The following is a 15,176-nucleotide window of genomic DNA, read 5'->3' on the forward strand; positions in this document are numbered from 1 at the left end:
GGGCTCTAAATCTGCTGGAGGGACTGTTGATGGGGACGGGCAGCGGCAGCCGGAAGTTGCTGGAGGGACGGTTGATGGGGATGGACGGCCACGGCCGGAAGTTGGGTGGGACCGTGGAGCGGTTTCTGATGGAGCTCAGTGATGCGGAGCTGCTCGCACTGGACCTGGATCAGTTTTGCACCAATCGTGGTAGATATTCAGTGATACTTTCGGATGAGACATTGCACTGAGACCTTGTCTGTCTGTCCAGCTGGATGTTAAAGATCCCATGGCACATTGTGGCTCAGTTACTGGAACTCTCACCTCTGAGTCAGAGTTTGTGGATTCAAGTCGCATTCCCAGACTCGAGCACCAAAATCCAGGCTGACACTCCACTGCAATATTGAGGGAGTGCCACAGTGTCAGAGATGCTGTCTTTTGGGTGAGATGATTAAACCAAGGTCCTGTCTGGTTTTTAAGGTGGATGTAAAAGATCCCAAGGCACTATTTCTAAGAAGAGTTCTCTCCGGTGTCCTGGCCGATATTTAACCCTCAATCAGCATCACACAAATGTTATCACATTGCTGCTTCTGGGACCTTGTGCGCAAATTGGCTGCTGCTGTTTTTACTTTACAACAGTGACTACACTTCAAAAATACCTAATTAGCTGTAAAGTGCTTTGGATTGTCCTGAGATTGTGAAAGGTACTGTATAAAATTCAAGCCTTTCTTTTCAGAGCAGATGAGTTCTGTGTCCTGACCAACATTTTTTCCAAAACTTCTTATCAAAAGCAGACTAACTTTCCAGTTTTTCCAGCATTTTCTAATTTTTATTTTAACTTGTTTATCTGATATACTGTTTGTGGGATTTTATTTTGTCCAAATTGGCTGCCATATTTACCTTCTTTTCTTTTGGGCCTCCTTATCTCGAGAGACAATGGATACGCGCCTGGAGGTGGTCAGTGGTTTGTGAAGCAGCGCCTGGAGTGGCTATAAAGGCCAATTCTGGAGTAACAGGCTCTTCCACAGGTGCTGCACAGTAACTACAGCAGCAGCCAATTTGCGCACAGCAAGGTCCCAGAAACAGCAGTGTCTCAATACATTCCATCTTCGCTGCCTCCAGAGAATGCTTGGCATCAGGTGGCAGGACCATATCTCCAACACACAAGTCCTCGAGGCGGCCAACATCCCCAGCATATACACCCTACTGAGCCAGCGGTGCTTGAGATGGCTTGGCCATGCGAGCCACATGGAAGATGGCAGGATCCCCAAGGACACATTGTACAGCTGGTATCAGACCCACTGGCCGTCCATGTCTCCACTTTAAAGACGTCTGCAAACGTGACATGAAGTCCTGTGACATTGATCACAAGTCGTGGGAGTCAGTTGCCAGTGATCTCCAGAGCTGGCGGACAGCCATAAGGGCGGGGCTAAAGTGTGGCGAGTCGAAGAGACTTAGCGGTTGGCAGGAAAAAAGACAGAAGCGTAAGGGGAGAGCCAACTGTGTAACAGCCCCAAAAAACAATTTTATCTGCAGCACCTGTGGAAGAGTCTGTCACTCTAGAATTGGCCTTTATAGCCACTCCAGGCGCTGCTTCACAAACCACTGACTGACCACCTCCAGGCACTTACCCATTGTTTCTCGAGACAAGGAGGCCAAAGAAGAAGAGTAACTACAATTCCATAAGTAATTCAAAGTCTGATTCAAGTGATCACAAAGATATGGTAATCTGCTGCATAAATACAATTTCTTTAACAAAAACATCTTTATGACTACATTTTTGTCACTCCTCATAAGCTGTCTTCATAGTTCACCATCTGTTTCCCTCATCTATTATCAGGTTGGGAAATGGCTTGAGATTTCTTCTTTAAGCAAGAAAGATGCTATATAAATGATGTAATCAAAAATATATAATCATTTGTAAACAACAAGCCATATTTTTCCCTGAATGTATTGCCATCTTCCCTGAGTACTGGTTGCATTCCAGTATGTTGGCAAAGTAGCCTTTCTTCATGATTCAATGTAGACAGCGTGTCAACAGCAGTTGGGTGCTGCTGTTTACCTTAATCCATGGCCTAGAGAGAAGGAAAAAGTAATTAGTACAGAGTGTTCAGCCACAGAGGTCACCACTGTCAATCCCGATTCTGTTCTCACCTAATGTCCACTTATAGACTTCCAGCACAGATCATTGGACTATGATTAGGAGTGGTAACACTAACTTCTTTTCGAGCAGGGATCCAGTTTGGATTTTCTGGTGTGTATGACTCTATTTTTGTTTATTTTAAAGTATTTGGCGTAATTGAATGATTTGTGTTTCAACCAAAATAGTGAATTTTGGGAATGTAGAAGGTTCATTTGAAGGTGCTGACTTCAGGAGTATCATTGTGGGAAGAATATTAAACATAATTCATCTGAAGATACTTTCCTTCTACTCCCCCACCTCTCAAAACTATCCTGTAAGCCATTCGATGTGTTTAAACTTATATTGGTTAAATAGTATAAAAGATCTTATTTTGATTCACGTGTGAACAAAGAACAGTACAGCACAGGAACAGGCCATTCAGCCCTCCAAGCCTGTGCCGATCTTGATGCCTGCCTAAACTAACACCTCCTCCACTTCCGGGGCCCATATCCCTTTATTCCCTTCCTATTCATATATTTGTCAAGATGTCTCTTAAACGTCGCTATCATATCTGCTTCCACCACCTCCCCTGGCAGCAAGTTCCAGGCACTCACCACCCTCTGTGTAAAAAACTTGCCTCGCACATCCCCTCTAAACTTTGCCCCTCGCACCTTAAACCGATGTCCCCTAGTAACTGACTCTTCCACCCTGGGAAAAAGCTTCTGACTATCCACTCTGTCCATGCCGCTCATAACTTTGTAAACCTCTATCATGTCGCCCCTCCACCTCCGTTGTTCCAGTGAAAACAATCCGAGTTTTTCCGACCTCTCCTCATAGCTAATGCCCTCCAGACCAGGCAACATCCTGGTAAACCTCCTCTGTACCCTCTCCAAAGCCTCCACCTCTTTCTGGTAGTGTGGCGACCAGAATTGCACGCAATATTCTAAGTGTGGCCTAACTAAGGTTCTGTACAGCTGCAACATGACTTGCCCATTTTTATACTCTATGCCCCGACCGATAAAGTCCATGTAGATATAACTTATTTCTGCTGGATGATAGCATTGCCATGTTGAACTTTATGTTGTCCTAAATTTTCTTATTTGAAATCAGGACTCTGTCACTTTTTCCATAATGTCTGAATAGTCTTAATTGAATATTGATGGTTTATCATTTGGCAAAATGTTTGGATTTTATATACACAACTCCGATCTTGATCAGCTTTTTTTCTCTCATTCATTAAACCCACAGTATATCCTAATTATTCAATCTATTGACTTTTGTTTTCTTCTCCAGTTTTCTCCTCGCCACTCCTCTTATGAAGGTATTCGCTGTCTTAATGGGTATACCAGGCAACTATTGCCCTCCAGTACCTTGCCCATATTAGGGCCTTGGTGATGAGTGTGTATAGACAGGTCTCACTGTGTAGGGGACATCACAGCTAAGTATAATCTTACCCTCATCTGACATCCACCTGCCTACATTTTTACCCTCACCCGCGTCCTAACATATGATGCTTAACACTGCCTCAGATGAAATCAGCTAATGAAGATGCAGGCATTCAGGATGGAAGAATACTCGTGTGATAGCTGCTGTACCTTGATGCAGTCAGAGATACTTAGAATTAGAAATAGCCATACCTTGCAAGGAAAGCATAAGAAAGACTTGCATTTATATAGTGCCTCAGGAGGTCTCAGCACCTCACAACCAAGGAAGTACTTTTGAAATGTCATTGTTGTAATGTAGGGAAGTGTGGTAGCCAGCTTGCACACGGCAAATCCTACAAATAGAAATGAGATAAAGGACTCGAAAATCTGTTTTAGTGGTGCTGGTTGAGGATAAATGTTGGCCAAGTGGGAAGATATCTATACTGGAATAATTTTTGCCGAAAAAATTGGCAACACAGGAATGTATTTAAAGTTGTTAGATTATTGATAAACATCACGCTGCCTCTAACAGGCAGTTGTATTCTTTTGAATGAGAGAATGTTGCCATTGAAGTGTAACAAGCCAAATGTCCTTATGAGAGGTCACTGACCTGAAAGGTTAACTCTTCTTTTTTCTCCACAGATGCTGCCAGACCTGATGAGTATTTCCAGCATTTTTTGTTTTTATTTCAGATTTCCAGCATCAGCAGTATTTTGCTTTTACTTTGTCCTTATTCAGTTGTCTGTATAAGGTCAGAAATTTCCGATATGCACTTTCTGAAATGAGAGGCAGTTTTATAGTTTGTTTTGTAGACAGCCAGGTGGTGGGAATTGCAGATTTTCAATTTTAGAACAACTGCAATTTTAAATTAATTTGAAAAAAGAATGTGGAGAGAGGTTTATCGAAATATATCTAATGCCTTGTTGCCTAATTGACAAATTCATAGAAGGGCCTGAACCATGTGAAGGAAACGATGATCACACCTCAAGCAGATCCACTGAGGCTTGCTGTACAAGCCAAGGAACAGCAGATGCTACTTGTAGGTAATTTTAAGTATTAATACTATTTGATATATTGTGGCTAATCCTTGCAGTACATTGTAACAACAAAGTCTTGACTTGGAGCTATGGGTTAGATTGCACCTCTGTGGTTTATATGGCTGAATGCATCATGCATTTACCAGTAGAGCTGTTCCAGCATTTTTTAAAGCATTCTTGATGATGGTGTCTCCACCCAAGCACTAACCCTGACAATTACGGCACTTGTGAAATCCTCTAATACTTTGGGGTGAAATGACTATTTTGGAGAAAAACAGAAGGAAACCTATTTTTCTTCAGGTATAACAATCCACTAATTAAAATCCATTTCCAGTAATTGCATGCTTCAAAACCGTCTACCCTGGTTTTGATAGAGGGTGGGTAATTACAGATATTTCCTGTTTTGCCATTAAAAGGAGGAATTGATACTGAGGTGTTCTTTTCGATTACAGATGCAGAACAAAGTTAAGCAAAGTAGATTTGGCAAAAAATCTTTTTTTTTCCCCAGTGGAAACGAGCAATCCTCCAATCAGCCATCCGGGTCGGAGCATGAAAGTGACCCGCTGTCTGAGGGCAGCAGCACCAAAAGGAGAAAGCGGGATGGAAGGATCCCACTGGAGCGGTTTGGTAGAAAGCACCTGAGCGTCACTGACCTGAGTCGACAGGCTTGGTGTGAGCAGCAGGTGGTTTATGGGATGGAACTGCCACACATTCAACAACTCCGAGAAGAAGTTCCAGTTGTGAAAGCTGGTAGCTCTATACACCTGGCAAGAGGTAACTTATTAGACTTGAATGAAATGTTGCTTGTGGCCCAGCATCACGTGAAATAGCCACATACCACATGGAGCTAAGATGCAGATCAGTGCCATCGATTCCACACTCTTGAAAAAAGAAGGCTGAGAGGTGACCCAAAATTATGAAAGGTTCTGATCGAGTGGAAACAAAGAGAATATTTCCACTTGTGGGGAAGAGCATAACTAAGGCTATCAATATTAAGATAGTCACCAAGAAATCCAGTAGGGAATTTAGAAGAAACTTCTTTACCAAAAGAGTGGTGAGAATGTGGAACTCACTACCACAGGGTGGGTAATTAGTATAGCAATTAGTATAGATGCAGTAAGGGGAGGCTACACTAACATATGAGGGAGAGGGGAATAGAGGGTTACACTGATAGATTTAGATGAGGAAAGATGGGAGGAGGTTCAATTGGAGCATAAATGCCAGCATGGACTAGTTGTGCTGAATGGCCTGTTTCTGTGTAGCATATCCTATGCAGTGCTTTTTGGATCTTAGTCCCTTTGGGAAACCAGTAAGCAGGAATAAAAGTGCTTCTCACTGAGAGGAAAAAAAAACTAAGGGCAAGTATGATTGATGCACACCTCCTAAAAACCAGCTTGAGCACCCCATGGTCACGTTGTCTGTAATTTTCCTTCTCTGCCCCGCCAGACAAGGGTTGGCTGGTGTCACTGGGATAATCAATAGGGGTGTAAAATAGCTTTAAAAATTGAGATGGGGAAGCAAAATAAAATGTTCCTTTATTTCCTAGTAATTAAAATGTTGGCTGTCACTAGCATGATTACTTATTTTTAAAATCTAGCTCCACAAATATGCTCTCCACGTTTGCAAGTGTCACTTTTAATTTCCATTTCTACATTTAAAAGATTTGCTGCTTTGTGATCAACAAAGATTTGTTAATCTTCTAAGCTTGTATCAATCAATGTTACCAAGTACAAAGGGTCTTGAATCGTTGACCAAATCGCCTCACTGAACCCACAGTAAAGACAAGAATATTGTGACCAGACTCCCAAATGATAGTTGGAGTGATCTGCTTTCTTGCTCTCCCAGTGATTTCCATAGGTACACAGCTCATACCTGTACGCTATCATTTTCAGTGGTTTTGTTTTTCTCTCCTCTCTGCTTTTCTTCTGAAGGCACTAACATGCTAAAGGTACAGTACCTCAACCATGACCATGGATTGTTTCCAAGCCTGGATAGATAGTATTGGCTTGTTACTTGGTTGTGAGATGCATCACAGCCAAGTTCAATCCTGTCCACATGTGCGCATTTTCCAATAGGGACACCAAATAGCAATTAGGTGTGGGAACACTGGCTCATGTTCCTTTCTTGCTCTGCCTGTTTTACCTATGATAATGTAGCTCTGAATAGTAGAGGAATCAAAAGCTGGATCTTCCGCATCTGAATGAGTCACTACTTACTCACTTACTTTATTGTATTTTAATTGATGCCTTGGAAGACACAAAGCTGCTGTTAAGGGAACAACTGTTTTATTGAAACCGTACTCCCGACAATAGCTTTAAGATTTAATGCTACTTCATTGCTGAATGAAATGGGCTAGAATTGAAATCCTGCATTTAAACTAGAACCTTTTCAAACTCCTAGTGACAGGCTTAAAGTCTCCCTTGGTTTTATTTATTTATTTAGAGATACAGCACTGAAACAGGCCCTTTGGCCCACCGAGTCTGTGCCGACCAACAACCACCCATTTATACTCATCCTACATTAATCCCATATTCCCTACCACCTCCTCACCATTCTCCTACCACCTACCTACACTAGGGGAAATTTACAATGGCCAATTTACCTATCAACCTGCAAGTCTTTGGCTGTGGGAGGAAACCGGAGAACCCGGCGGAAACCCATGCGGTCACGGGGAGAACTTGCAAACTCCGCACAGGCAGTGCCCAGAACTGAACCCGGGTCGCTGGAGCTGTGAGGCTGTGGTGCTAACCACTGTGCCGCCCATGTCTATCCATTTTAATTCACATGGGAACTGCAATTCTGCTGTGTAGAGTATATCACAATGTTGAGAGCTGTTTGTTGATCACGTGTATTTCTGCCTCTTTTATTTTAGAGTTGGAGGTTCATGGCATTGTCCCAATAAATGTAGAGAGCCGGGAAGATAGCTGGGCTGTGAAGATACTTAATCTTCTCTCAATGATCCAGTTCTTGCAAGCAGGTATGTAAAAGGCATGGTAGGTAGTTCATTAAAGGCAGAGAATTTGTGTTTTCATCATAAAATATTTTAGCATGTTCAACATTTTTCTTCTTTTCTCCACAAAGCATCTCGGACTCCTTCAACTGAAAAGTTTGCTTTGTAACCTTTTCCACAGCACCACCCAGTTTGCTTGTCTTGCTAGATGGAGTCTTTTTTAAAAAACTTGCTGTGTTGGCCTCTTCCGAATGTGGAAGGCCTTGTTGTGGTGAGATGCACCACTAGTACATTCAGCTGAGAACTGTCAAAATCTAGCTGAAAGGTAGTCGGATTTGAGTGATGGGTCACGTAGGACTCAAAATCTCTAACCGTCTCCTTTAGTCGTGAATGTCATTGTGGCTGACCAGTCTACTATACATCATATCTAACGAAGTGTGTTGTATAGGAGAGCGTGTACGAGAGCTGCCTGTGTTTGGAGAGATGGAGGGGATTTTCCTGGTTGGTGTTATTGATGAGCTGCGCTATAATTCCAATGGTGAACTGGAATTGTGTGAATTGAAAACTCGTGGCCAGCGAACATATCCCAGTGCAGCCCAAAGAAAAAGTCATCACTTACAAGTAAGTGGGTGGGACAAGAATCATTTGGAATGAATCAGTTTTCACTGACTCACTTAATGCTGGTTATTAAAATGTTGTCATCAAGCTTTTGCATAATATTTCATAATATTTGGAACAAAAATGACTGGTCATTCCCAGACCTCATTGGACAAACATACCCCGTTGCATTGATAAAGGTGAATCACCGGTTACGTTTTGTATAGTTAACTTGTATCTATGCAAAGCTTACTCTATAGTCCAACAATGACCATGGAGCCTTTGTACTTCAGAGCGAATTCAAAGTTCCTATGGTGGGAGTATTTTCATGGACTTTTCTGTCTGGCTTATTTAGCAGCTCTCTTACCTCTGGGTCAGAAAGTTTTAGGTTCAAGCCTTCCATCAGGACTTGAATGCACAAACTAGTCCAGTGCACAGTGTACTGCGTTATTGGAGGTAAAGGCCTGCTACCTGATCCAAATCCAACGGGACCCAACGACATGTGTTGGGATCAGGTTGGGTCTCTCTTCCGGGTCTGGCTTTCGGGCTCGGGTCGGGTCCGGGTCGGGCCGGGCCGGGCCGGGTCCAGGTCGGGGACACAAAGTAAGTATTGCATTTTGCTCTGCTGGTAAGTGTTAAAAGTTGAAAAGCCTACCTTAGCTGGAGTTCCAAACGTCGAGGAGGGAAACTCTGAGTCTGCGCAGTGAGCGAGTGAGCATCTCTATGACATCATCAGGCTCATGCTGCAGATTCGGAGTCGCGAGGTAGGTAAAGGGAACATTCCGGTGGTTGGGTGGGGGAGAAAATGGAGGGACACTGGCTGGGTCGGGCTTGGCTCCAATGTGGTTCTTTCGGGTGCGGGTCGGATTTTTTTTCCCTACCTGAGCAGGCCTTTAATTGGAAGTACCATCAGATGAGATGTCAAATTGAGGCGCCATCTGTGGACCAGTAGTTCAGTTGGACATTAAAAATTTTAGGGCTAGTTTAAAAAAAAGTCTTTTTATTATTTTAGGTTCCATTCTGCCCTTCTTGCTGTGGATCTTTTGGAGTCTGTGGTGTTCGGCTAGTGGTTCTGAAACTCCAGCATCCGCAGTATTTTGCTTTTATTTTAGTGTTTAATTCACTGCCACTTCTCTTCCAGGAATGCCTACCTTGAAGAAGTTCTGCTCTTCTCTCCGACGGGATTTTCGTTTGTCTCTTTTACCTTGTTCACCTTCATTGCTTTCTATTTCCCTCCTGGTGTTTGATAAGGTATCTACCAAAACTCGTTTTCACAGCCACATCTCCTTCCTCAGTGACTGTCTCCGGCTCCAACTGATTCCACGTGGATTCCAACTGCAGTTTCACCCATCATGCTTTGAAACCACCCAGGATCACAGGTATCTCCGAGAAATACAACGTTCCTCGGACTGCTACTCTCGCCGCATCCTGAGATCCACACTCAGTGCTATGCGCCGCCATATGCACACACTGGACCTCTCTCTCCAGCAGCACCGTCTCACCTTATCTCAAATCTGTTCTACTCCGCAATGCTGCCAGACCTGCTGAGTGAATCCAGCATTTCTTGTTTTTGGTTCTGAAACTTTTTTGGTTGAAGGACCACTTTTCAAATGCATTAATAATCTAAATTATAACACTATATAATACTCGTTATACAAGCTGTGCTTGCACAGTGTTTTAATTATGCTTTTAAGAAAATAGATATTTACTTACAGATATCAGCGAGTTTGGTGTGGCTACTTAAATATTTAAAAAACTCCGCTCTCATGAACAAGGATTAATTCATCCGATGTCCACCACCAGCTTTAGTATCTCTTGGTTTACCTGGCAAACTTCATGCTGCTCTTAGCGCTCCTCCATGTGTGCTCGCTAGCTTGTAGGCGAGACAACCGACCCACTCTGCACAGCACGTGGCCTCCATACACTGATCCTCTTACCTGCCTCGCACTAAGCCCACCTCCAGCAGCCACTCATTTGCTTACTTCCAGATTACTTTGGAAGTTTCTTTGGACCCCCGGGGGATCCGTGGACCTCAGTATGAGAGCCACTTTGTTGGCTCAATCTTGGGTGACTCCCAACTCCCTCACTTTGAAAGTGTCTTCACTTATCTAAATAAATGTTCAGTAATATTTTCAAGCTAACAAACAGAACAAACTCTGTTAATTGTTTAAACATTAGAAAATATCTTATTGCCTCCGCAAGATGATTTTTGAAAAGCAACAGACCCTCACCTCAGACCTCATTTTAGGTTTCTTAATAGTTTAATTAATAAATTCTCTTAACAGGCCATTGTCTAATAATATTTATACAGTAGAAATTTTATTATTTAAATCCTTGCAAGGAAAACAGCAAAAAGAAACACTCTATACCTTATGGTATTCTTCTGTAGATAACTTTTATGTACATGGTTCTTTTCTTTCTTGTAATCTCTACCTGCAAGAGCTTATTAGTCTATTGGTTGTAGATTCCATTCAGTTTAATAAAACAGTACTCAGGATTTACAGGGTTTGATATCCATCGATTGGTTGCTAGAACTTGTTTGGATTTAAATGACGTGACATTTGGATTCAAAAATAATTGGCTATTACACACATAACTGAACCATTTACACTCTGCAATTATTTGAAATATGTAGCTTGGTTTTTCTCTAAGCCTATAACCATGGAAATTAATTGTAAAAGCTCATAATATTTCTGTCATTTGCTGGCTTTCAAACATTTAAGTATTGTTACTGAATTCGACAGCTACCTGATTCAAGTATATACTGCTTCATTTTTTTCGTCACACTGATCAATATTCCTCTCTCAACCAATTTCTCAATGTTTGTGGAGCACTATTGCTGCAGAAGGGCTGCAGCATTTCCCTGCCTAACAGTTCCTGTACTCTTTAAAAAAATAATGTCCTTTGAGATGTTACAATGACATAACCCAGTATTTAAATGGAAGTATTTATTTTTTGATGCTGTTGTGTTCTGTCTAAATCACATTTCCAGCGAAATGACAAAACATCTTGGGACATGATCTTGCTACAGTCCAGTTGGGAAGAAGTAATGGGTTGCTGTTATGTCACTTTGCTTCTCATGCTCTATAGTCCTTGCACAATCTATTCCGCAAAACCAGGGAACCAATGATGAGCTCTAGTGTGTGAAATGAATAGCAAACAGATGTTGGAGTGATGATATTATTTGTTACACAGATTGGATCATTATCATCTAGTAAAATGCAGTCTCTTTTATTACCAGGTTAGTGTATACAAACTTCTCTTTGAGGCCATGATGAAAGGCCAACTGAACAAGGACACCATCACTCACCATCTTCACTTACGGACAGAGCATCCCTTTGGGTCAGAGGTTATGGTATATGCTCAGAACATGGGATTTACCATAAACACATTTGGCGACTTACTGGATTTAATGTTGTTAAACCTGACGTATTCAGAGATCCCCAATGTCGACACCATGAAGATAGAATACTGTTACCAAGCAGATGCCTCTGTAATTGGAACAGAAGTGGTGTGCTTTGAGGAGGAGTGGATTAAAAGTGAGCTGAAGCATTATTGCTCCTTCTGGAAGGGCCAGAGGGAGGCCAAGGGTGTGGATATTGAAGAGGCGTGGAAATGTCGGTCTTGTGACTTTGGAGACATTTGTGAGTGGAGAAAGAGTAAAGCTGAAGAAGCAGCACAAAATAACCGAGCAAATCAAAGCAAATGAGGATTGTAATCAGCTTGTAGTTTTAAACAGGAACCATCAAATTCTCCTCGTGCCACATCCAGGGTACCACACTATAAGCATTATAGCGCCAGCACACCAATGCCAGTTAATCGCTCAACTGCCCAGGCCACAAAACTTGACAAATATGGTACGAGAAATCTTTCTTGCTACAGAGAGGATTTCCATTAGTGCTTTTCTACTGCCTCATGCATCTCTGCTGTCATGTAAAGGAGTTTCCAGCTGTACTGAATTGAATGTATTTTTGGATGTGAAATGTCTCATGGTACTGTTATTAACTTTATAGCATTTTGGACAGATGTAGCTGCCAGCAGACAAGGTTTGCCAAGAGCCAGTCCTTCTTGCAGCATCTGTTGAAATTTAGCCAAATGCCCTTTTTTTCCTTTTAAAATGAAACCTTTCCCTTTTTGTATTTTTGTATATGTGTCTTCTGACAGTAATAAGTTGATGTAAAAGGAAAAAAAAGCTTACATTACTATAGCGCCTTTCATAACCATAAGGACACCCCCAATGTGCTTTACAGCCAATGAAGTACTTTTGAAGGGCAGTCTCCGTTGTAAAGTGGGAGTATAATTATGTTGTAATGTAAGTAGTGATCCACCATGCATATTTAGACAAAGTTTACCAAATTGCTCTCTTCAGAGCTCTTTTTAACAGAACTAGAGTTTTAGGCACTACAGCCCAAGTGTTCTTGATAGTGTCAGGATATCCCTCGATAATCAAGAAACCATAATTATAAGCTACAAGGAGGGAGTTTGGAGAAAATAATTTTGTAACCTTCCATTCCACCTTTCAGTCCTTAATCGTCCTCACCTTCCTTCCCTTCCTTTTGAAAGAACTGACTCCTTGGTAAGGCCTGGTCTAGGCACTTCGTCCAAGTAGTTATTATTCATATGTGAATTGTGACACTGGATAGCAACAGTTGGAGCAGGAGCATCGCACATACACTATTCTTGTTGTCACCGAACATCCACATACACCCAGCTGGGGTCAGTGGTTAGCAGAAACCCCGGAAAAGTCCGTCCTTTCAGCTCATCTGCATTCAGTTGTGGCTTCTCTCCTGCTGCTCTGGCTGAAGTCAATTAGTTAACTGAGCAGACACTGGGAATTGAATTTGGAATTTTCCTGGTGTGGTTGTATAAATTCATTGAGCATCCTGGAAAATGATCTTGAAGGCAAATGGTTCAGGACTTTCTATTGGTCTCATTTAATTTCTCAATCAATGCAAGATAATTATGGAGTTCAATTTCAAAAGGTTTGTATTGTAAATTATAAGACAATCCTTTTCAAGCAGTGCTCTGCCACCGTGTGTTGGGGCATCAGCATGTGGTGTCATACAGAGGGGATGCCATTTCAATTTCCACAATGTTGTTGAGTTTCCACTACTGGCCATCCCATTTCGGGCAGGAAGTTTGAAAGAGTTGTCCCTGGGCTGCTGTTGTGCACCTTCCAGAAGATGGTGCAAGATCAGTGAAGACAGCTCTAGGAATAGGTCACCTGCCCACCCTTTTGACTGCAGGAGATATGCAGCCTGCGTAAATATGAATGGAAATAAAACTAGGGGGGACTTATCATGAATGAAAGGTACAGTTACATTGTAGGATATTAGCATCTGAACAGTCAAAATGTATTCATACAAAATTCCTTTGTCCAATATTCCAAGGGAATAATAAACCTGTTCATTTTAAATGTTAGGAAAGGAATTTCAGAGGAAAATATTAAGCATTTTCATGCCAGTATCTCATAGCATGATTCAGAGCCTTTAACATGTTAAAGGATTAAGCTACACTTATTAATAAGCTAGATAATGCAATTTTTTTTAAAGCTCCCAAAAATACATAAATTGTGCATGGCCAGTTCTTTGGTAAAATTGAGTTTATGGTCCTGGTTCTGAAGCACTACATAACACAAATTGCACTGATAATTTCCCTCATGATTTTAGTCTCTTAAACAATCTCTGCTAATATTTTAATATTTCATATCCATTCCTCTATCTGGTTTCTTTAGTTTTGAGCATTTTAAAAGTATAATAAAGCATAATCTGCATTGGTCTTTTTTATCACCAAAAATAAACACTTTGTGTCTCTTGTGCTTTAATTAAAAATGGAATGTTATTTTCCCTCTCTAAAGTTTGCAAAGTTTCCATTGACTGCCAGTGTACATTGTATTTTTATCCCTTGATATAACAGCAAAATTCTGTAGTTTTAGCAGCATTATCATGGACGATATCTTTGCGACATATTATTTGCCTCACTATCTCCAGATACATTAATATCAGAGGCAAAGTTGAATATGCCTTCTGGTTTTTTTGGGGATAAATGTTACACAACATTTGTGAAATTTCTTTGTCCACTATTTTACTGAGGAGTCAACTCCTTCCAAATAAATGTATGAAGATCCTCTGCTGTCAATACAATTGTAATGTATGATGTGGTAATATTGCACAGCACAATCTCGCTGTGTTTAAATCTAAGCTTAATTATTACACATAAGTGGAGCCAGTGGCAACTTCTATGTAATGCAGGCAGTTGCTAAAGAGACATGTCCAACTCTCCACTCAATAAAATGTCTAGGTCCTGTGGATGCTTATTACACTGAAATAAGGGTATCTTTAATAAATAGTCTACATCACAGTAACTAATGTTACCTAGCTGGTTGCTTGTATTGTTCCTGACTAGTCAAGCAATGAATCACTACAGGCAAAATATGATTCTTAAAATATATTATGCAAGGAATCTACATCTCAAAACAAGAACCCACCCAGGAATAAAACACTTATTTTTGTGAATGGAGAAGAATTCCCAGCATAATGTAGAACTTCATCTTAGTACTCGTGTCACCAGGGATGGATTAATTCACAGGCCTATGCCCAGGGGCTCCAGCCAAGTATGGGCAATGCAGAAAAAATGCACGCAACCATTGGATCAGAATATCGTAGTATTTAAAATAGTGTCAGAAGGATGGAGGCATTGTTGGCAAATTTGTTACCATATAAATACTGACAGCAATGCGTAAACATTCTATAGGCCTATTTATGCATATATTTTGTTACCTGTGTATTTTAATGAATGGGGACAGGTGCGGAGGGGCCTCCAAGAATTCTTAATATGCATGTCACATGTTAGTGGTTTACTGAATCCTGTTCTCCCTCCCCCCCCCCCCCCCCCATTGTTTCTCCTTTCGTCTCCCCTCACCCCTTTGTTTCTGTTTCCCCTTGCCTGCCTCTATGTTTCCTACTCCCTCGATCATTACCTTGTCTCCCTCACAGTTCCCTTCACCTCCCATTCCTCAGCTCCCCAATCTCCCACCAACATTCATTCCCCATCCCAACCCCAGGATC

The 15,176-nt window shown here is 41.6% G+C and overlaps 1 protein-coding gene across 1 annotated transcript; it reads left to right on the forward strand.

The window, feature by feature from the left end:
- Positions 1-14: 14 nt before the first annotated feature.
- On the forward strand, positions 15-14,232 carry exo5 (exonuclease 5). Its single transcript, XM_068010511.1, has 6 exons — positions 15-189; positions 4,472-4,568; positions 5,071-5,336; positions 7,435-7,539; positions 7,961-8,133; positions 11,351-14,232. Exons 1-6 carry the CDS (start codon positions 30-32, stop codon positions 11,816-11,818), a joined length of 1,269 nt encoding a protein of 422 aa, XP_067866612.1. The 5' UTR covers positions 15-29; the 3' UTR covers positions 11,819-14,232.
- The last annotated feature ends 944 nt before the right edge of the window (positions 14,233-15,176 follow it).

The sequence above is a fragment of the Heterodontus francisci genome, chromosome 30, assembly GCF_036365525.1.
Source record: "Heterodontus francisci isolate sHetFra1 chromosome 30, sHetFra1.hap1, whole genome shotgun sequence".
Lineage (NCBI taxonomy): Eukaryota > Metazoa > Chordata > Chondrichthyes > Heterodontiformes > Heterodontidae > Heterodontus > Heterodontus francisci.